General features: G+C 41.3%; 1 protein-coding gene across 1 annotated transcript; it reads left to right on the plus strand.

Moving 5' to 3' along the window:
• The first annotated feature begins 3,557 nt into the window (after positions 1 to 3,557).
• On the plus strand, positions 3,558 to 22,662 carry brsk1b (BR serine/threonine kinase 1b). The gene is made up of 20 exons (XM_066641900.1): positions 3,558 to 3,867; positions 4,284 to 4,552; positions 8,613 to 8,707; positions 9,100 to 9,185; positions 10,783 to 10,923; positions 11,483 to 11,599; positions 11,715 to 11,748; positions 12,533 to 12,601; positions 12,851 to 12,997; positions 14,814 to 14,845; positions 15,141 to 15,305; positions 15,559 to 15,656; positions 17,035 to 17,185; positions 17,948 to 18,008; positions 18,715 to 19,336; positions 19,786 to 19,834; positions 19,922 to 20,045; positions 20,125 to 20,338; positions 20,449 to 20,538; positions 20,977 to 22,662. Exons 2-20 carry the CDS (start codon positions 4,465 to 4,467, stop codon positions 21,180 to 21,182), a joined length of 2,589 nt encoding a protein of 862 aa, XP_066497997.1. The 5' UTR covers positions 3,558 to 3,867; positions 4,284 to 4,464; the 3' UTR covers positions 21,183 to 22,662.
• Positions 22,663 to 22,964: the final 302 nt, after the last annotated feature.

Raw genomic sequence — 22,964 nt, forward strand, 5'->3', positions numbered from 1 at the left:
TGTTGTAGCAATATAGTTTAACAGATCTGAATTCCTGATTAATCTGAAGATTAAAATTCATAATGGAAGTATTACAGGTAAATATATATTAATGTATAAAGGTTATGCTATACATACACCTCATTACAGAGACCTGTGTACAGTGGAGGGCGCAGAGGTGTCAAATCCACAGGGTCCGATCTACAGAGATATGGAAAATGTGACATAATCCCTTGTGTCCTTCACTATGTTCTTTACAAATGGGTGGAGATTTCTTGCTATTGGTGGTAGATTGAGTAGAAGAAATGTCAGCGTGTGAATTTGTGAGGGAAAGAAGTGTGTTTGTGTGTGTGTGTGTGAGAGAGAGACAAGTATGTATATAGTATGAATTCAGAGAACACACTCGTGAGTGATTGAGTGCATGAGCCCTTTCATGTGTGCTCATATATGAATGTCCTTGTGGGTGTGCAGCTGTGTATTTGTGTCTGTTTATGAATTCATGTTTGTGTGTGTGTGTGTGTGTGTGCGCGCACACATATACATGTCACTCACATTCACACTCATCAACAGGTCATAGATACTTTGGTGTGCTTTGTAAGTTATATACATTCCACAGCTGTGTGTGTGTGTGTGTGTATCAGTGTAGTTGAATATATAAACATTTTACTTCTTTCCAGTAAATCAGGGTCAGCATGATATCTTCAAAAGAGGAAATCTAAGGCGAAGGCAGGTCTGCACTTGCCCTCAGATTCTCCAACACTAAAATACAATTCAAATATGTCTGCAAGGTTTACACATTACACTTAGTCCCTACTCTGCTCACTTGGAACCACATGTAAACTGGTAATTAACAAGTACTGCTTCCAACTGAGCTCAGTAGATACAATGCTGTGTAAAAATGCTGTGCTTCTGGATGAAGCAGTATACAGAAAAGGATGAATGGATGGATATAAATTTTACCACACTTTAGTATGGTTTTCTGATGTGAAGTTCCTTTTTGTTTACGTGTGAAAACAACCAACCAAATGCCTATGTTCATTTTCCAGTCCCTCTCATTATCTTTGAATTGAACAGGCTGAGTCTTTAAGACTTATACATAAATGCAAACATGGATATATGTAAATGTGTTTTGTGACATCACAAAACAGAGAAAGTGAATGCTATGTTTTAAAACTGTAACAATGGGTTAACACCAGCTGAAACTTTTTGATTTCATATAAGAAAAGACAAGCTGATTTTCTTTGATATGGGCCCTTTAAACGCTCTGTCCAGAGTGAAGCAATTCTGCCCCCTGCTGTCTGAACCGAGACCTGCACCATTAGGGCACTATCTCAGCAAATAATACAAAACACGTATATTTTAATTTAAACTCTGTTCTTCTGCAATAAACGTTTTGTGTAGTCTGTGAAACCCTAAAGCCCTCTTTCTGTTTTTTTCCTCCTGAATGTAGCCATTACTGATTACCCCGTTAGCCAGGTCTCCCAAATCTCACGTGTGAGGAACACAAATATCCTTTGAGAAACGCGAAGTCAACTACAACTTCATTTCAAACCGCTTCTAAGAAACACAACAAAACTGGAGAGCTCAACACGGTTTGAGGAGAACACTAACAGTCCAGATATATGCCGTGCTAGCTAAAAGTGCATAATGCTAGGGTCATCACTACGACTGCTGCACCACTCGGGGGTAATTTTATCTCAACGCTCATTAAGAAATTATTAAAATATTCAATTTACACTGTTTTACCAGACTTACCTCAAGTTCAACTCAACGGACAAGGCTGCTGAATGAGTCAAAGTAAGAAAGAAGAGCTGAGTCCCCACCTGGCGGTCAGGCGAGGATCTGCAGGAAGAATTGCAGCGTCAGAGAGAGGCAGAATTGAACATTCTTTAAATATTCATTCAGTAACTAAGGAGAACTTCACAGATTTCCCAAAAATCTTTCATAGTTTGGTGTGTGAGATGTGAGGCCGCGGTTCAGTTTGGGAAATGGTTGTGAGACTGATACAGCAAGAGTCTTATTCTCATTGACCCGGGGTCACTAGCCACGCAGTTCTCCAAGCAGGGCCACAGTAAAAATTCAATATCAGTATTTTAAATTAACATTTTAAACAGCAATTTAAACAGAGTGCTCAATGCTTTGCTAGAAACTTCTGCTGATACAAATGAGTGGACTCAATAGTTTTTCCCCACAGATATGTACTGCCATAGAGAGATAGGAAATTCTTGTGGATCATGTCCTAAACGTCAGTCTTCCCACACGTTGGACCAGTCTTAATTTTGGCAGCTGATTGTGGTTTAGCTTTAGTTTTAGTCTAATTTCAGTCATTTAATTATTATTTATTAAAGTTGATGAAAACTAAATAGATATTAATTTAGTTTTATAAATTCAATTAAATTAAATAAAAATTTAATTGTAGTCATGTATTTTAAAATAGGTTTTACCGAGAGTTTTAAAGACACTTGGGTCCTGGTCCACTGGCATGGTGCCACCTGTTTCGATGCTTTTCCACCACCAGCAAAACATTATTCTCATCCTGAAAAGTAGTGCATTTATTGAAAGAGCTGGGGACTCTGGTGTCCCCATGTAAATCTGTTCACCTGCTTTTCCTCAGTGGTCCACACAAAAAACAAACACAGTAGTTGTGATTACAAGAAGGTTTATGTTGGTTTAATGTTATCTGACTTCAGATTACAGATCAGAGTCTGCCCAGGTCCAGATGCACAAACGTCTGACTCCCAAACCAGTGGATTCCTGGGTCTATTTTTAAAGGTTTGATACTTCACCAGAACCAGCTCCATCATGAGGAGCAATCAATGATTGATTGATTTATTGATTGTTTTAAATGGAATTTATATCAGAAAAAAAGGATTGCCACTGTCCAAAGAAAAACATGTATCTCCGAAATAGTTACTTTACATGAGAAGGAAACACATTCTGAACTTTCAGCAGAAGTCAAAGGAAAATAAAAATATTTTATTCCAAGTAACTTGTGAAGGACAGCAGCTGTGTTCAAATGATGTAGTGAACTAAAGATGCACAAAACAGAGATACGTGTTTTTCTTTGGAGAGCGATGATATGTAAGATCCATATTAAATATACAGATAAAAAAATGGATGCTGAAAAAATATTACAAATAAACTCAGTGTGTCTTTGTAATATCTGAAACAGACCTCAGACACTAGTGAAGACGAACAGATGAACAGAAGGATGATCTCATTCATCAGTAAAAGATTGGGGTGGGGGGGTGTTCAGGATGCTTAGGATGACGTGCGCGTTCACACAGCGGAAGAGGGAGGGGGTGGTCCATGGAGGAGGGAGGGAAGGGGGAGAAGGGAGTTGGAGAGGGAGGGTGAGCGAGAAGGACCCGGATGATGATGCTGCACGGATGGGGAGAAGGAAGAGACGGGAAGGGAGGATAAAAAAAGAGAAGAAGAGAAAAGGAGTAGAAGCGAATAAAACGGAGGAGCAGAAGAGCCGAGGATTGAAAGAAGCGTAAGAGATAGAGAGATAAAAGGTTAATGCAGTGAAGAGGAGAGAGGGAGGAGAGAGAGAAGGGCTCGTCGTGCAGAGAGAGATGCTGGACTGAGAGGCTTTTTTTTTTTTTTTTTTTTTTTTTTGAGAGGATGTAAAGTGCCTCCTCCTTCACTCCAGCATGGGACACCTGCAGAAAAAGCTGTAAAAGGAAGAGAAAAATAACCAGAAACAGGAGGAATCGGGATTATTTCCATGAAAACTTCGTTTTCCCCTCTTTCTGACCCGAGTCCCCTCTCTAACCAGTCAGTGTCATTGCAGAAAAAGGAAGCTTTGGAAGGTGGTAAACATGGATGAGGTCTTTTGGATCAGATGACAGGCTTTCTTTGCCTGTTCCAGAGCCACTGAACTAGGTCAGTCTTAATTTCTATGCTCCACAGCGTCTAGGCTTGGTTTATTTTTCCTCTTGAATGTCTTGAATTCTCAGTATCTTGTGGCAGCTCCGGGCTTTAGCCTGATTTACTCATGCTTTAATGTCCACAGACTCTTTAGTATCGCCTCAGTGTATGCAACATATGCAGACATTGCTCTTAAATGGTAAAGCCTGTCTTGTTCTCTCACTCCTGTAAACTCCGCCGGCTCTTTAGTATGCTGCCCTGCGCCTGAGCTATTATCATAGCACCAGGCTAATATTATTATTAATATTTTCTGCATTTATCACTGCTGTTAGCATTAGTACATCTAGCTCGTAGTATATTTCTGCCTTTAAATCTTCCACTCGGAATAACCACGTCCTTTTTGGTCCTAATCTTCAATATTATTTGCCCAGGATAGTAATAAAATCAGGAGCAGATGTTTGGGAGCAGCAGGCCACAGCCTTAACAGAAGGACTACATTTCCCATCAGCCCCAGTGCTCTAGCGCTCTCTCTCGCTCTCGCCCAAAAACCTGGGGCATGTAGGCTTTTTTATGCATTGTTTTTTGGAATAAACAAACAACAGACAAGAAGAAATGTCCAGTAAAGAGGTCTCAGGGAGTCCACCGGCTCAATATGTGGGGCCTTACCGTCTGGAGAAAACTCTGGGGAAGGGACAAACAGGTCAGAAAATCTCTCCTTTCAATATCAATTAGTGATTGAGTATTGATCACCTTTTAAAGGAGCAATAAATCATTTTTACTGCCTTAAAACAGCAGACAATATTTATAAAAGATTATAGTTATTTATTATTACATTTGAGTCTTGAAAGTTTAAGAGACAAATTGCTTTGATGTCCCTATTTGAATCTGTTTATGCTTCACTGAGTGGGTCCTCCACATAGCAGCAGCCATCATTGACAGTTGAAAATTACTGACAGATGTACCACCTTTCCTCTTTCTCTTTTGGTACGGACACTGCCCCAGCTTGTAAAATTACTGTCTCTGACCGGACTTGTAGGCAGTTTCTGATACATTCAGGCCACTGTCAGTGTAAAGGCTGTTTCTCAACATGAAAAATAATCCTTGAAGAAAATGACTGATTGCTCCTTTAAACGACTGTTTGTAAATCAATTGTCATTGTAGTTTTGAATTTGTTAGTTCTGGCAAAACATAAACTTGGCTAACAATATGAATTCTAAAAATATTCGGGAGGTTTAAATTATCTGGGTGAATCTGACCCCAAGGAAGAAATTAAAGTTAAAATATTACAATGATTTGGTTTTGTTCTGCAATGTTACGCTTTATGAGATACAAGGTTTCGTTATTTTACAGTGAACATTAACACATCCTGTTTCTCAGTTTAATTTTAGTACTTCTTATGATGCTAAAATGGTGTACAATTAATTTATTTATGGATCTACTGCTTTTGTTTATTTAGTTTGTTTTTAAACTGGAGCTGCATAACTTAAACAGGGGGACTTTTTTGAGAACTGGCGTAGACAGGTTTGATGGGTGGACCATTGCAACCCTCACACAAGGGTATTCAATGGCTGTAATATGCTATAATCCTTGACTGTGATAATGACTTTTCCCACTGTCCTCTACTGCAGTAGTTTTTACTGTTTAGGTCTCACCTTGGGACCCACATTTTCCCGTGCAGCCATTAAGTCATGGGCCACTTCTATTCAATTAATACAACAAAAAAAATTATAATTTTTTTTGACCACATGACACAAACCTGCGACCCATTCCAAAAGAGTTCACTGTAAATGTATATATTCAAACACACATTAATTGCAGTTAGCATGACAATATTTGTTTTCATGGTGGCCGACAGTGGGCCAGTAGCATTTTGAATTTCTGCAACTATGCTTAATTCTTATTATTTCATTAATGATTATTTGCTGACTGTGTGCAGCATGAAGCTTCTGAGACTGAACTTCGGAAAATCCTCTTGGAAAGAATGAAAGGGACAGTGCAAATGCTAACAACATTTTAGTTTTGTCATGTATAATATAATTATACTTATTACATAGAACTTATTTATTTATTTATTTATTAAATAGAATGTATTTATACTTATTATATAGCACACTTACTACTTATATATAATTAATATAATTCAGATTGTATTATACAATGGAATTATATATTGAAATATGTAATTAAAATGAAATAGTATATTTAAAGCAATGTAAAGCTGAAATGAGGTTTGAATGCAGAACTAATTGTTGTTGGAATGCTGAGAAGAGTATTGGGATCCTCCAGGAGTGGACATCTTTGAGCAGGAGATAATCCCCAGTAAACCTGTGTTTCCCAGTTAGTCTGATTGATTCCCTCTTTAGTTCTCTCTCACCTGAGTCTCCTCTCTTCAGCTCAGTCACTGAGGGCAGAGAGGATGAGTGAGAGGAGAGAGCCGCAGACATATTTAGAGCTCACAGAGGCTCCAGGGGCAGGATTTGGGAAACACTTCTTTAAAGGGATTATCTGGAGCTGGAAAAGTGGGGAAACACTAAAGGGGAGCTCAAAACTCCAGTCCAGGAGGACCACATCATACCAGAGTTTAATATTCAAACCTCATTTCATCCTACAACCACCTCGTTGTGGTTTATTTGTGTAACACAACCAGTGATAACAGACAGGGGTCTAGAGTCAAGCTCGGATGGGCACACCACACTGTTCCAATGCTGTATTTGTGAGTGGGTTTTCCATTTGGTGGTGGCTATGTTTGGAATAGATTGAATGCATACCCTGATACATCCAGGCTTCCTGTTGTCAATGGATCCTCTTTTTTTATTGCATATTGAACTGTTTTTTAAAACTTATTGGTGAAAAGTACCAGAATGTAACTACTGTGTTATTTAAATGTGCTATAAATGACATTTCTATTAATAATACAGCATGATATATTAGTGTTATAGCAGCTAACTCTCTTTCTCTCATTCTTTTTCTAAATGATTAACTTCTGAATATTGTCTATGTAAATATATAGTTGAGTAAAGGCATCCTGAGCAGAGAAGGAAGTCACGCACCCTCTCTGTGTGTTGTTCTCTGTCTTTTGTGCATGTTAGTCCCATCAAGTTAAAAACTTTGCCCTCCCCAGAGACAAGACGCTGATATATATGTTCAGGTGAAAGCGGCTTTCAAATATTCTTCCAATAAAAAACAACAACAACAACACATTCTTCAGCCTAACACACCTCAGACCCAGAATTATAACTGCTCCATTGTGCTCATGAGTTTTTGGGAGGTGCTTTCTCTGATCACTCTGCTGAGAACACAAACAGGAGTGGGGAGGCATGACTGAAATGAGGGCATATTGAATACAAAGCATTTGTTTTGGTCTGAGACACTGATGGTCTAGTACAAAACCTAGTAGCAGAATGTCAGGTATAGCACCAATAGATGACACAGCGGCAGCAGAATATAAGAGTTGGGTGCACTACTTTAGGTGGATTTGAGCCTTTAAATAAAAAACTCATTTCTACCTCATCTATATTTACATTGTTGTCACAGCTGCTGAGTAAAAAGCTAAAAAAAAACTCCTTTATGTCAGGTGTGGTGAATGCATTAACCTGGGGTCACACACTTCCTCCAAATCTGACTAAACAGGCTGCGGCTCCAATATCATCAACTGTATTGTGTTCTGTTCCTATACAGTTGAAAAGTATTTATTAGAAAGTTAGTAAGGGTTAGCCGCATCACTGGAAGAGTGGAGAATTACCTCTGTTAGATCTGTTTAAGCTAAGAGCAGGTCTCCTGAAGAGAAAGGAATCTGTGATAAAGGCAAAGCGTGGACACAAGAGTGAGACAAACGTGCTGTTATCACAGATTTATTATCACAGTCAGAACACTTCTCAGCCAATTAGATTGTTGAACCGATCCTATATTTAAAAAAAAAAATCTCATACACAACTCATCACTGTCTATTTGTTTAGATTTTTATTTTCCGGCATTATCTGGACTCAGGAGAGGTCCTCCGCACTGTGAAACTTTTAGGAAAAGTGGACCAGTAGGAAGGATCCAGAATCACTAAGAGTAAAATCACTTTACAGTAACATGCACTGGAATTACAGAAGGTTTTGTTTCTGGGGTAACGGCAGTAATTTGGAGATATTGGGTTGATGTGGGCAGTCTAGATAGACACAGTGATCCTCATAACATCATCCAGCTCATCTCGACTGGAGCAGCTTTTTATTATAAATCTTAATTAAGATCGGCTGAAACAAGGGTTTAAAACTATGATTACAGTTAAATGTGGAGGAGCTGATGCTGAGGGTAGCTAGTTTGATATTGCTTATAAAGGTCTTTTACAGAAACGTACCGACAGAATTATTCATGTCTATATTATTCGGTATAATCAAATCAGAATGTCCTCAGACCATCAGAATCTTTTAAAGAGGATTCATTTTATTCTAATATCTTTATTTTGTAGACGGTGATGGTGGTATTGTCGCTGTCACACAGCTCCAGGTTAATTTACACGTGTTAGTTTAGGCGCTTCCCTTCCATCCCGACAAGGCTGCAGCTGAGGGACGGCCGTGTCTGTCAGACTCAGGGTTGAGTGTCTTTTATATCTGTTATTTATTTTTCATCACATCGTAATACAAGTTGCTGACCGTGACCCGGATGAAGTGGTTACAGAACATGAATGAATGAATAATCAGAAAGGACTGAGATTGTTCTGATCTAAACTGATCACCCTCGAGTGAACTGATTTGGATCTGATGTGTTCTTCTCAGGTTTGGTGAAGCTGGGAGTTCACTGTATCACTGGACAGAAGGTGGCCATAAAGATTGTAAACAGGGAGAAGCTCTCTGAATCTGTCCTCATGAAGGTAAAGATTCTCTGGCTCTCTCTCATATATATATATATTTATATACATATGCCTCTCTTCTCTCTTTTCTTTTCTTGCACTTTCTATGACTCTCTCTACCCTTTATTCTCCCTTTCCTTCTCTCACACACTCACCCCACTCTCTACCCTTCTCTATCTCACTCTCAAATTTCCCTATCTATTTTACTATCTGTTTCCCCTCGTTTTCTTTCTCTCTCTCTCTCTCTCTCTCTCTCACTCACATTCTGCTTTAATTAACACTACTCTCGTAAATCTGTTAATTATCTCAGAGAGTCTCTTCTCTGCTTTCTGTGTCATCCTCTTCATTCAAGTTCCTCCATTTCTCTCCATTGTTCTTTCTCTCGCTCTCCCTCTCTCTCTCTCTGTGTGCAGGTGGAGAGAGAGATAGCGATTCTGAAGTTGATCGAGCATCCTCACGTTCTCAAGCTGCACGATGTGTATGAGAATAACAAATATCTGTGAGTAGATGTTCTCTTCTGAAACACCAGAAGCACTTCACTGTTCTGTCAGGACTCAGCACAGTGTAGCTTTATACTGGGAATGTTCTGAAAACCAGGATTTGTTGGTAACCAGCCTCTAACTTCATCCGGCTGTGATCTGTCAGAACAGGTTTTTCTTCAGATCCCTGAAGGTGTTAGTGCTGTAACAGCGCTTGTGGAGCCGTGATTCTGAATACTGTGTTTCCTGAAGAAGCCCGTAGTGTCGGCCTGTCAGAAAAACTGGCAACGTGTTCATACAGCAACACAGTCTTCTCAGGATTATACTCAAGCTACACAGATTCCTCCTTCCACTCTGTCCTGAAGCTTCGGACTTGTTTTTCCATCCCAACAGGCATCTAAGCCATGCTGGGAGATGTAGTCATTACATATCTAACATCATGTGGTGGAGATGTAACAGTAATTTATCTTTGTGGGGGGCAGCCATAGCCTGGTTGTTAGGGAACTGGGCTTGTAACCGGAAGGTTGCCGGTTCGATCCCCAGAGCTGGCAGGTCATGACTTGAGCAAGGCACCTAACCCCCAATTGCTCCCCAGGCGCTTTGGCTAGGGCTGCCCACCGCTCACTGTGTGCTCACTGCCCCCTAGTGTTCACTAGTGTGTGTGTAAATGTGTGTTTCACTGCACGGATTGGGTTAAATGCGGAAAACAAATTCCTCTGTGTGCACAGTGATCAATAAAGAGATTCTAATTCAAATTTTTTTTAGTTCTGCGTCCAGTTAAACAGGTGACGGATCTCGTGCAGCATCATAGACAGAGCATTTGCTTTGTTAATAGTATTGATCAGACAGGACATGACCTTTCTACCTTCCTTGTCCATTTTATCACCTCCACTTACTGATGTTTATGTGATTCTGACATGTCATGGACAGACAGTTTTTATGTTACTTATTAGGTACTTTTTTCCAGTTTTCTCCCAAATGTTTGGTCATTGCCAGTCTCTCGCTCTCAGCAGCTCTCCCCACACTAAAGTCACCAGAGCTCAGCACATGTGGAGGAGAAACCAAACAGCCAATTCTGCTATGCTACTTTTGCTAGCGTCATGCCGAGTGATGGGTGGAGACTGAGTCGCTCACAATCTCCATCTTTTAGAGATGAATTCATTTATTAAGTTAACATTGCAGCTCTTAAGAATACATCTGAAAATGGTTTGTTCTTATATAAACAGACATTTTTCTGTGATTCTGACTAATTCTGACAGCAGGGTAGGTGAGTAGTAATGGTTAGGTTAGTAGTAAGTACTGGTTAGTAGTTATGGATAAGGTTTTTTGAGTCTCTTCAATAACAGCCCCACAATGTATGGAAACTAATTTTGTTTGTGTGTGTTTCTGTTTCTATATTTATGTGTGTGTGTGTGTGTGTGTTTGGACATGCCTTTGCATGAGTCCCTGCGGAGTTGGGTATAATTTATTTTTCACACTGTTATAATTTAAGACTTGGTTTACAAACTTTGGGAATGTTAAAAATAATACATCTGGGAAGTGTAGTTCTCTTTCTTTAATTGTCTCTCAATGTGTCTTTCTCTCCACTCTGTCTCTCCTCCCTCATCCCCCTCTCAGGTATCTGGTATTGGAGCATGTATCTGGAGGAGAGTTGTTTGATTACCTGGTGAAAAAAGGCAGACTGACCCCTAAAGAGGCCAGAAAGTTCTTCAGGCAGATCATCTCTGCTCTGGACTTCTGTCACAGTCACTCTATTTGGTAAATCACCAGAGAAGTCCACAGAGCCTGGTTACACACATGCGCTGGTTAGCTAGCTAACACTGGAGCTAATGAGTGTAACAAAATCCTGAGGATAACTGGCCATATTCTGTAAAAATATATTTTAGTAAACAGTATGTGTACAGATCTAGTTGTATTACATATGTGTTGTGTTAATCTCGAACGCAAGCCCAGTTCTATGCTGTTTATGACTGTTTTATCCAGCTATCTGTAGCAGCTAAAAGCTAACAGTTCTGGTATCACTGAACGCCGCTCTGGTGTCCACTCCGTTCACACCCACATTATTTCATTCTTTTTTTTCTGTTTGTTTTTTCTGTTTTCTTTTATTCTTTTCTAGTCGCTGCCCTGTCTCTCTGTCAGTCACTCACTCTCTGCACTGGCCCTGTTCTCTCTCTCTCTCTCTCTCTCTCTCTCTCTGTCTCTCCCTCTCTCTCTCTTGCTCTCTCCCAATCTTGCTCTGTCTTTTCCCCTCTATTTTGAACCCCTTCTCTCTCTCTCTCTCTCTCTCTCTCTCTCTCTCTCTCTCTCTCTCTCTCAGTCACAGAGATCTGAAGCCAGAGAACCTCCTGTTGGACGAGAAGAATAATATCAGGATTGCAGATTTTGGGATGGCGTCTCTACAAGTGGGAGACAGTCTTCTGGAGACCAGCTGCGGGTGTGTGTGTGTGTATGTGTGTATGTGTGTGTATATTTTAGACTTTAATTGGAGCTCATGCTGTGTGTGTGTGTGTGTGTGTGTGTGTGTGTGTTTGTGTGTGATGTAATTGCAGGTCTCCTCATTACGCATGTCCGGAGGTCATTCGGGTGAGTGTGCTCCCTCCTCTTCTGTTTAATTAAAACTAATCCAGTCAGCTGTATGATCTTGAGGCAAGTCTGACTGTGTTTGAGATTGTGTTGCGACAACATTAAAAATCTTGAACTAAAATTCATTAAACAGTTCAACTGAAAACTCAAACATAAACAATGACATACAATGACAAAACACATAAAACACATTTGGGCACGTTTTACAGAGCTGTCCGTTCCACCTTAAATGGTGCAGCAGTTGTTAAAGCCTGTTTAATCTTTTTTTTCCAGTCAGTTTTTCTCTTTCACCCCAAAGTGAAAGGTGGGGGCTTTGGCTGAGTGTCAAAACCTCAGCTGCAGCCTCAGAAGGATGTGTTCTCACTAGGACAGACCTCTGAAGGCTGTTCCTGGAGCCAAAAGCTCTCTCAATTGGAACATTAAGCTATCCTACTTTCATGGAATAATGGAGGTGCTGTGTTGATGAGACTGGAGCATACATTTGCATACATACTATACATTTAAAGGCAAACTCAGATCTGCAGGCTGTGGTTTTCACAGAGTTTATTGTATCTTTTTCTCTGTGCTTTACCTGTTAAGTGAATTGTGGGTAGGTGTAAGATGTGAAGGATACATCAGGAGCATCCCATAAATCTCTCTAAACGAAGGCTGCGTTTCCCAGCTCTGCCTTGTGTGTGCGTGTGTGTGTGTGTGTGTGTGTGTGTGTATGATGAAGCTGTGTCATGTTTGATGTTCAGGTGAGTTTGTGTGGGTTTAGTGTGTAGTGAAGTTGTGTTGTGTTTAGGGGGAGAAGTATGACGGACGGAGGGCGGATGTGTGGAGCTGTGGTGTTATTCTCTTCGCTCTCCTCGTGGTGAGACTTTCCCCAATTTATGTTTTTTTTTAATTCAGTGCTTAATTCAGATATTAATTATATCAGCTGAATAAAAGTGTGGATGATTTTAGTGTAAAAGTACATGCTGAGATGTCTAAATCCTGCCTTGTTTCTTGGTTGTATGTGGTATGTGCTCATGGGGCAGGGAATTCTGGGGGAGGAAAAAGCTAGTTCCTGCTAAATGTACATATAATGGTCTAAAAGTGTGTGAATCTGCGCCCCCTGCAGGGAGCTCTTCCATTTGATCATGATAATCTGCGGCAGCTGCTAGAGAAGGTGAAGAGTGGAGTTTTCCACATGCCTCACTTCATCCCCCCAGACTGCCAGGCCCTGCTCCGAGGAATGATCGAGGTCAACCCGGAAAAACGCCTCACGGTACCGTTTTTCCCTTTCTCTCACACACTCACTCATATTTGTGTGAACTTTACAGGGCCTGTTTATAAAAGTAAGGTCCATCTAATATGGGTCAGACTGGGCTCAGGTTCTGATTTCACACTCAGATCTGTCTCTCACCTATAGCTGTTTTTATGGGACAGTATTGTTTGAGTTGCACATGACATCTCCTTCAGTCTCCAGTTGGTGGTGGTTTGATCAGTGTCATGTTCAGACCGTAGTTAGAATCTGAATCATTCTGCTGCAATGTTTGCTCTTAAGAGAAATTTGCCTTAGGTCACACATACCACTTTTCCACCAGAAATGTTCTAATCTACTTCCTTTAAATGACAGTAAGCTACATCTCACATTCTGCATTAGAGCCGTTGAGTGAGGAGCGAGGAGCAGAAGCTCTGTTTTCTATCTGTTTTCACTAGGTTCTCTTTCTTCTCAGTCCTTTTTTCCTCAGTTTTTACTCTGCGCTTGTTGTGTCTGTTTTGCTGCATGACAACAAGGGTCATACGCTGTGATTGGACAGACTTAGATGAGGGGGGGGGCTATTCTAATATATTTGTACTTGATGTCAGAAGTGGTGCAGAATTAGTATAATTTGTTTTACTTCATGTTTTGTGAATTATGGATATTACAGTAAAAAAACAGAAAATAAACTACATAAAGGTGTGTCAATGATACAGTGAAACTCGTGTTGTAATTGTTTGTGAGCATTTGTGATCTTGAAATGGTTTTGGATCAGAGCTATTCAAACTTTTTTCTTCAACCCCATTTCAGTTTTTTGTTTAATTGCCCCCCACCCCCTCAAATAGAAATACGATTGTCAACATTCAAACTACCACTGCAAATGTATAAAATGATTAGATCAAATCATTCCACATTTCCAGAACTTTTATTCTACAACATAAAAGGTAATAAAATGAACCGAACACATGCTTCTGCTCTGGGGGCTTTCTCCGCTCATCCAGGGCTCCATAAGCAGCCAAAACGGTGCTGTTCATGATGGTCCATGATGGTTCATTTTTCACCTCACACTAATGTTGACTATTTTTAAATGAAAAGTAAAATATATAAACGTTACAGAGTATGAAAAAACAGTTTTATGACAAAGTTATTTAAATATTTATGTTTTTGTTATGTCAGATCTCACACAGTTTGCCCCTGTAATTTCTTCATGCCCTACTAGAGGGGTATGCCCCAAGTTACATTCATTTAGGCTGCACGGTGGCTTAGTGGTTAGCACGTTCGCCTCCCAGCACAGGGATCTTGGGTTCAAGTCCCATCTGGGTGGAGTTTCCATGTTCTCCCTGTGCGTGGGTTTCCTCCGGGGTCTCCGGTTTCCTCCCACCGTCCAAAAACATGGAGGGTAGTTGAATTGGCTTCTCTAATAACTGTCCTGGTGTGTGAATGAATGTCTGTATGTGTGAGCCCAGATATGGATTGGCGCTCTGTCCTGGGTGAAGTCCTAGTGCCCGATGCAGTCCTCCAGGTGGATGGTCGTTCCTGGTCGAGAGTACGCTGTGTGCGTTTGGCTGCCGCTTCTCACCAGTGTGTGTGTGTGTGTGTGGATTGAGTGTTCTGAGCATTCTGAGAAGTGTGGATTGTAAAGCGTCCTTGGGTATCTATAAAGGCGCTATATAAGTGTAAAGATACATTTAGCAAGGGGACATTTGGCAGCTCTGTTAAATTTAATTAGCGACACTACGTGTCCAGTGATGTTATGCAGCTGTGTAAATTTTGCTTCAGTGGCAAGAGCTGGTGAGATTTTAAGATGAATTATGGAAAAATTTTGTTTGTGTGTTCACAGCTGGAAGCAATACAGAAACACCCGTGGTATCAGTGAGTACTGTACCTCCATCCTTTCCTCTTTTCCTCCTTTGCCTCCAACATCACTGAAATGATTTACAGTGTTTATGCATGTCTACACATATAAAGCTAAAGGACTTGTTTGAAAGCGAGTGTCTGTGAATTCCCTGTAAATCCTGAAACATTTACTAGGGCTAGGGACTCCCACTTATGGCATGCACTTACACTTGTCCACCATAGAGGTCTCGAATCCCCAGAAATGACTTATTATAAAAATGGTCCATGTATTAAGCATGCTGAAAAGTATTTTCTCTTTTCTCTCTCTCAGGGGGGGTCGTAATGAGCCTTGTCCGGAGCAGCCCCCACCTCGACGAGTGTGCGTGAAGAGAATTCTGTCTCTGACCGAGCTGGACCCAGATGTGTTGGAAAGTATGTATTCCCTCGGCTGCTTCAGAGACCGGGTCAAACTCACAAGAGACCTGCAGTGTGAAGAGTGAGTCTCAGTGTGTTACGCTTATAAATGTATTGATTTGCTCTGAATGATTCAGTATCTAATATTAGTTATTCTGTAACAACTATAAATTATTCTTCTATTAACTATTAAGTAATGATGTAACATCTACTACAAATGATTCAGTAACTGCTATAGTTTATTCAGTAATTACTGTAATGATTCAGTATCTACTGTACAACTCTTTCATTCTGTCGTTTTCTCTGCCCTTTCATTCACTCCCTCTTTTCCGTAGAGAAAACCAGGAGAAGATGATTTATTATTTGCTGCTGGACAGAAAGGAGCGCTACCCCAGCTACGAGGACGAGGATCTACCTCCTCGAAATGATATCGGTGAGAAGTTCATGCTCCAGCCAGCCATTGTTTTCTAGCAAAATAAAAATGTACACACACACACACACACACACAAACACACTTACACACATCATATGAGATGAAAGTTCATAGTTATGCCTTTTTTATAAGATTTCAAAGGCATGCCTCACAAAGAAAAACACCAGATACATGAGATGTTTGCTTTATATTTTTTACCAGCTTTACTAAAAATGTAGATGTAAATGTATTAATTCTACATTTTTAGTAAAGCTGGACCTGAAGAGTGGTATTTTTCTCATCCAACAAAGACACATTATTCCTGAAAGATATTTAAAATGTTGAATTATTGACTGCAATGATTTTGCCCTCAGTTTAAACTCAGATCTTTAACTTTTTTACCTGATCTCTAGACTTTGTACTGTTTTGACATTTGCCTGTTTGACAGGGGATATTTTATACAGCCGTGTGCAAAATTACTGGCGCCCCTGTACAAATGTTAATGTCTATAAACACCAAAACCTGCGTCATATTATTGACCAATAAACCCTGGCTCAGGAGACTGAGACTTGTAAATAAAGCCTCTTTGTATCTCTCTGTAATTAAGGAAGCAAAAGGAAGTTGAAGTGTTACTCAGGAGTGACAGGAAACACAGGTTTGGCTGGTGCTTCACCCTAGCTCAGCTTTCCTTAAAGCCAAAAACAGGGTTAAAGTGTACTGTCAGTTAAGAATTCCAGTTTGAGCTGGAGATGAAATGCAGCTTCATGCCTTTGTTAGTTTCCCTTTTAATGACAGTGTGTGATTGGATTACATCTTCAGGACGGGTTAAAATAAATAGGCTGTAGAACTGACTTCCTGGTTAATTTGGTCCAGAAGCTATAACCTGATGTGATAAGGTGCAGAACCTTCACCCTGAAGCTGTGTCCTGTTTTTCTGCTGAACACACACTGAGCCTTAAGAATTCCCAACCAGCCGAGCACTTGGTTCAGTGATCCCAGATAAAATCCCAAGCGTCGCAGTGAACACATGAGTGAGATCTGATACTGTTATCGCTGAGAGAAGGGCGTCTCTGCTGAGTTTCACACAGGCAATGCACATACCAATGTGTTTTTGGACTGTGGGAGGAAACCGGAGCGCCCGGAGGAAACCTGTAGACATGAGGGGACACTAGCAACAAAAGAATAGCAGCACACACGAAACAAAACAAGGACACGAATGGGTTGATTACAAATTCAGGCCTGCATTGTTAATGACAGCTGATCATAATCAATTCTTGTGTTGCAGAACTGTTGTGGATTCGCCACATTTGAATCAATTCATCCTGATGTCTTCTACTCCAATTGTTATCTGTTTTGTGTGTTTGTGCGTTTATATTATTTCTACATATGTGTGTGTTCAGATCCTCCCCGTAAGAGAGTGGACTCTCCAATGCTGACCCGTCATGGTCGCTGCAGGCCTGAGAGGAAGAGTCTGGAGGTGCTGAGTGTGACTGACCAGGGCTCTCCCACTCCCCCACGCAGAGCACTGGACACATCTGCTCATAGCCAGAGGTATATTTACGGCACTTTCTGTGATTAGGTCTGACGCTGTTTCCTCATGGACACTTATGAACGTGCTCAGGACCTTCTTTCTGCACTCTCAGAGGACCATCCAAATGCAGAGGAATATTTTTGGTGGGTTGGTATAGTGACGTGATTCTAGCTTTACAATACTTTGTCAACCGTTTTCTTATCTCCACGTCCACATCCACGTCCTTAAACTTCCTATGGTGCGACCTGGTCAGTGATCAAAGCAGTCTTTACAACATCTATCACCATGTTTGTGTTTGTTTATGTCAGCTGTCCTTAAAGAGGATATATTATGAAAAATAAAATCATACAGTTTTTTTTGTGGTATAAATGGGGGTAAAATGATTCTGATTAGGCACTGCTTCTCACATTATTAACTATACTGCCCTTCATCCGAGAGTCTCCAGCCAGAGTGGCAAATGAGCAAAGGTTGGGTTAAGCCTTGTAAACCAGACATGAGCAGAGCAAAGACATGACAAAATTTGAGCTGAAACAAGAGCAGAAAAAGAACAGAAAAGTGACAAAACCAGCAGAAATGATTAGAGAAGGAAGAGAACCCAAGCTGTGTTCAGTTGTGGAAAAAGTAGTGTAATGTGTCTTCTTTAAGTCATGTCCTCGTCTGGTTGTGTTTTGCGCTGTTATGCAGTAGGTTCCTGTATTTTACACAAACAAAACACAATGCATCTGAAACACACTGGATAGTTATAGAATCCTTACAGTGATATCTCTCTCTGATTTGATCAGATCTCGTTCGGTCAGCGGAGCTTCAACCGGCCTCTCGTCCAGTCCCCTCAGCAGCCCCAGAGTAAGTTACTGTCCTCCGCAGAGGAGCCATCTACACACACACCATCTCTTAACTTCATTACAGTGCCACTGAGCTGCAGTGTTACAGTCCTTGCCTTTGTTTCTGAAGGTCTGAATTATTTTTGTAGGTCTGTGTTTTCCATAGTGATAAGGGCAGTGAAACTGAATTGAGTTTAGTTGCTGTGTTTTATTAGTCTCCATCAGCCTCGTACTGTCTCATTTAGAGTCATGACTCACACCACAGACCTGCGTCTGAGATGCACTGTGAACATCTGACCCTCTCGGATCTAACGCATTTTACAGTCCAGTGCAGTTCATTTATTAACTCTTAGCTAAGGCAAAACGAGTTTAAAGGGAGAGTTGGGAAGAAAAAGGGATTTCCCTTTTCCCAAGTGAGACATTTTTGCCGTCTGACAAAATCAATTGTTAATGGACAACATTTGGGATTAAGGAGAAAGCTGTGCACCTTAGAATTTTTAACCAGCCTTTGCTTTAACAGTTTCCCACTAGCGGTCATGATGTGTGCCATTATTCCCCTTGACTCAGTTCCATGCTCAGTTTAACTCTTTCTAGTTCTTGCTAATCACGAGCCCATGGCTTTTCATTAACTCTCATCACCATTGCTCTCTCTCTTCCCATCCCTCCATCCTTCTTCTGTCCTTTTCTCCGTCCCTCTGTCCTTCCTTTCTCTCCCCGCGCCTCGTCAGAGTCCCGTTTTCACGTTCAGCCAATCAGAGGTCACCACTACTCCCGTGAACCAATCCAAAGAGCCCAAAGCTGGAAGCTCCGCCTCCTCCTCCTCCGCACAGCGGGCGGCCCCCCGAGTGGCCGACCAAAAAACCCAGACTCTGCCGTCCAAGGGGGCGTCCGATCGCCCTCACCTGCAGTCCATGAAGTCCCTCCCCCTGCAGACGCCCCCCTCGCCCTCGCCCTCCCCCTCACCGCTCCTGTCCCCCATCCCTCGCTTCTTCTTCTTCCCCGCCCCCTCGTCCGTCCTCAAGTCTGTGGCTAAGAGCGTGTATCCTAACTCTGCCCATGTGTCGCAGGTGACCCCGCAGGGCTCCCCGATCCCTACCCCCCTCGGGACCCCCGCTCCTCATTCCCCCCACCCCTCTCCCACCCCAACTTCTTCCTCCTCCTCTTCCTCCTCCTCCCGAGCCGAAGGGGCCGGCGCCGGCGGGGTGGGTGGCGGCTCTCTGTCCCTGACCCCGCCCTCCAGCCCCGGCGGGGGGATGGCTGCCAGTAGCTCCGCCCACTGGAGGACACGACTCAACTCCTTCAAGAATAACCTGCTGGGCTCACCTCGTTTCCACCGCCGCAAGCTGCAGGGTGAGAAATTTCCATTTAACTTCGCAAACTCCAAAGCTCCAAATTCATCACTCATCAGTCTCAAGCTTACGAGTTTATTTCAGCTACCATAGTAGTCCATTTATAGTAGATACGTCATCATTTTTAATACTTATGAAATTACTGAATCATTTATTAATGAAAATTGCTTAACTATTTACAGCTGTGTAAATCATCTGTAGACACTGAATGATAAATTATAAATCTTTTTTGAGCACTGCAAGATTGACCTTTTTATATCAGTCATTTTGTCTCAAACTAGCCCATGAATCATTTTCTGAAGCCCGTTGTAATTCTAGAAATTTAATTAATTATTATAGACATGCTGATGTCCTGTTGATATGGTCTAGTTCGCCTTCATCATGCATGCAGCGTAAACTGCTCTCTTCCTGTGTTCATAGAAGAAATCTTTGTTTTTTCTGTTTCTATAGTTCCTACATCAGAGGACATGTCCAGTCTGACACCAGAGTCCAGCCCAGAGTGAGTAAGGCCTGACGGGAAGGTTCAGTCATGGTTTGTATTGATGTTTGTGTGTTAAATGTCTGTTTTGGGTTTTGTTTGTTGCAGACTGGCCAAGAAGTCCTGGTTTGGGAACTTCATCAGTTTAGAGAAAGAGGAGCAGATTTTTGTGGTGATCAGAGACAAACCGCTCAGCTCCATCAAAGCTGACATTGTCCACGCCTTCCTCTCTGTTAGTACAACTCCTCTTTTGTCTTCTGTTCTCTTCTCTTCATGGAGATATTCTCTGAAATGTGTGTTCTTTTCTCCAGATACCCTCCCTGAGCCACAGTGTAGTCTCTCAGACCAGCTTCCGGGCAGAGTACAAGTCCTCGGGAGGTTCATCCGTCTTCCAGAAGCCTGTCAAGTTCCAAGTGGACATTGCCTTTTCAGAGGGAGAGAGGGAACGAGAGAGAGAAAGGGAGAGGGGCAGAGAGGGGAAGAGGGAGACTGGAATTTACAGTGTCACCTTCACGCTCATATCAGGTCAGGAAACACAAAGAATGCTGAGAGTTATTGAGCGTATGTACTAAGATGTTATATATTCCTGTGATTATGCTCTATGTGACTGTCTGCCACGTATTTTCGTCTTACAGGTCCTAGCCGCAGGTTTAAGAGAGTGGTGGAGACCATTCAGGCCCAGCTGCTCAGTACTCATGACCAACCCTCTGTCCAGGCACTCGTAGGTAAGAGAATATTCTACTGCATCGATACGCAAAGTGAAAAAATTGAAAAAAAATCTGGATCCTCAAAGTTGGGTAACTGTCGGTTTGGTGTGTTCTCCCTGTGTCTTTTTGGGTTTCCTCTGGGTAGGTGTAATGGCTGTGTGAAACTGTCCTGATCCTAGTGAAATGGTTACAACGAATGAAGGAACAGTTGTGGCAGAAATAATAACACATCCTTTATTTTAAGTGCTTTTAAATATGAAATCCTGACAATGAATATTTATTTAATATAAAAATGAATTTCTGATTAAGCCTTTTCCTCAGTGCACAGTCTTGAACCATCAGGGAATTATTGCAAATTGTGAAAGGCATAAAACATGTTTTAATAATTACATATATATTGAACATTTCTGTGATTATTTTGTCTATATTGCTCGGATTTCCATCTCCATTTCTCAGATGAGAAGAACGGTCTCTCCTCTCGTCCCCCTGGAACACCCACCCGGCAGAACTCCCGCCGCTCTGAAGGCGGTGGAGACCGTGGTGAGAGAGCAGAGCGAGCGGAGGCAGCTAGTTTATCGGGCAGTGGAGTCCTTCAGCGCCGAGGCTCCGGCAAAGAGAAAACCCGCCTCCTCTCTTCTAACGGAACCCAGTCTCAGCCCTGAGAGAACTCTCCAGAAACACAGCAGAACAGAGTGGGCTGGGACCCGCTCCTTTATCTCCCAGACCCTGAGAATTCCCCTTTTTACCCACAAATTACTTGTCTCACAAACACACACGCACGCGCACACACACACACACACACACACACACACTCTCACACAATCCACGCTTATAGCAAACCTGGAGGCCAGAGGGGAACTACAAAGAAAACAATGCGATTATTCACCCGGAAACATTAAAATCACTAAATACAAGCTGGAACTAAGATGTCACTCACGCCTCAGAAGTACAGAGGATCTCAGACATGATCAAAAACAAAACAAAGACTGGAAATACATCTCAGTATAAACTTATTAAATATTAAAACATCTCAAAAGGACGTCTGAAAGTGAACTGGAGCCAATAGTAAGCTATTCACGCCACTCACACACTTGTTAACAATCAGAGGAAGTCTGAAAGAGGTGGGACAGAAATGATTGTCTTTTTTTTTTAATAATCATTATCACTGTCATCATCACTTTCATCATCAATGTCATCGACCTTATGGAAAACACTACACAGATGTGTCACTGCTGTGGACTGTAACTTGAAGCGAAATCACCAGAATGAAGAAAACCAAGGAATAAGTGAGGAAACACATGAACCAAGAGGATGAAAATCAGTGATACATTTGACTCCAAAGGGGCAGCTTGAATTAATTTAGGGACTAATTAACAGACAGTAGACCCGGTGTTTGGTCCTGTGTGATGTTCCCATATGAGCACAAGGAAAATATTGCCGTAGTAAAGCAATGCCTACATTGTTGTGGATTCACAAAAAAGCATCACACCTTTAAAGACGGTCAGTAGAGCCACGGTTCTTATCGGCTTCACATCTGTATAAGTAACAAATTCTGGAGATTTTTCAGCTCAAATAGAGTCAAGCTCAAATCTAGCAACCGAGTGCTGGACACACTTTCAGAAGACTTTAAAGCTCCTTAGACATCTGCAGCATGACTGAACAAAGGAGGAGGGAGTTCTGAACCACAGTCCACATCTGGAGAAGAAGAAGACAAGGATGTAGCCCAGGAATTGCTGTCTTCTCAGCCACACTACAACAAAAGGGAAAAAAAAACAAAAAAACAGTTTGCGATGAAGCGTTCGCAATTAACCGAAATATATACAAGCAAGTGAATGTTAAACTAATTTGAAAGTATTTATTGAATTGATTTAAAGCACTATGATTATTTCTGTAAATGTATTTTTTTAAGTTATCCTTTGTTTGCACAATTATTTATTTAATGATATAATTTATATTATTTATTTATATTATTTATTTCGGTGTTGTGGAGATTGGTCAGCTCAGAATGGCAGGCACATCAGCTGTGGACCAACAAAGCCACCAGAATGAAGAATGGATGGATATAATTTGTCACATTTATTTTCTGAATTAAAATGATGCTGCAAAAAAGTCCCTTAAAGCTACCATCTTTAGGTTTTGTTTCAACTAATATTTTTTGTCATTTCATTTTCATTTCATTCTTTTTATTTTAATGAAAACAAACAAACAAACAAAAAAACAACAGAAGAAAACAACAACAACAAAAGAACTTTGAGAAGTCCAAGTTTCACTACTTGGAGCTTCCTGCTGGGGACAAGATCGCAAATCCTCCAAATATAACGGTCAAAAAACTGAAAACAGACGCTCAGAGAGGTAGAGGAGAACAGGATGGAGGGATGGAGAAGAAGGGAGGCTTTTACTCTCTGTTTTCTCCCTCCCATCTTTCAGAATGTTACACAAAAAAG

Source organism: Hoplias malabaricus, chromosome 13 (genome assembly GCF_029633855.1).
Source record: "Hoplias malabaricus isolate fHopMal1 chromosome 13, fHopMal1.hap1, whole genome shotgun sequence".
Taxonomy (NCBI): domain Eukaryota; kingdom Metazoa; phylum Chordata; class Actinopteri; order Characiformes; family Erythrinidae; genus Hoplias; species Hoplias malabaricus.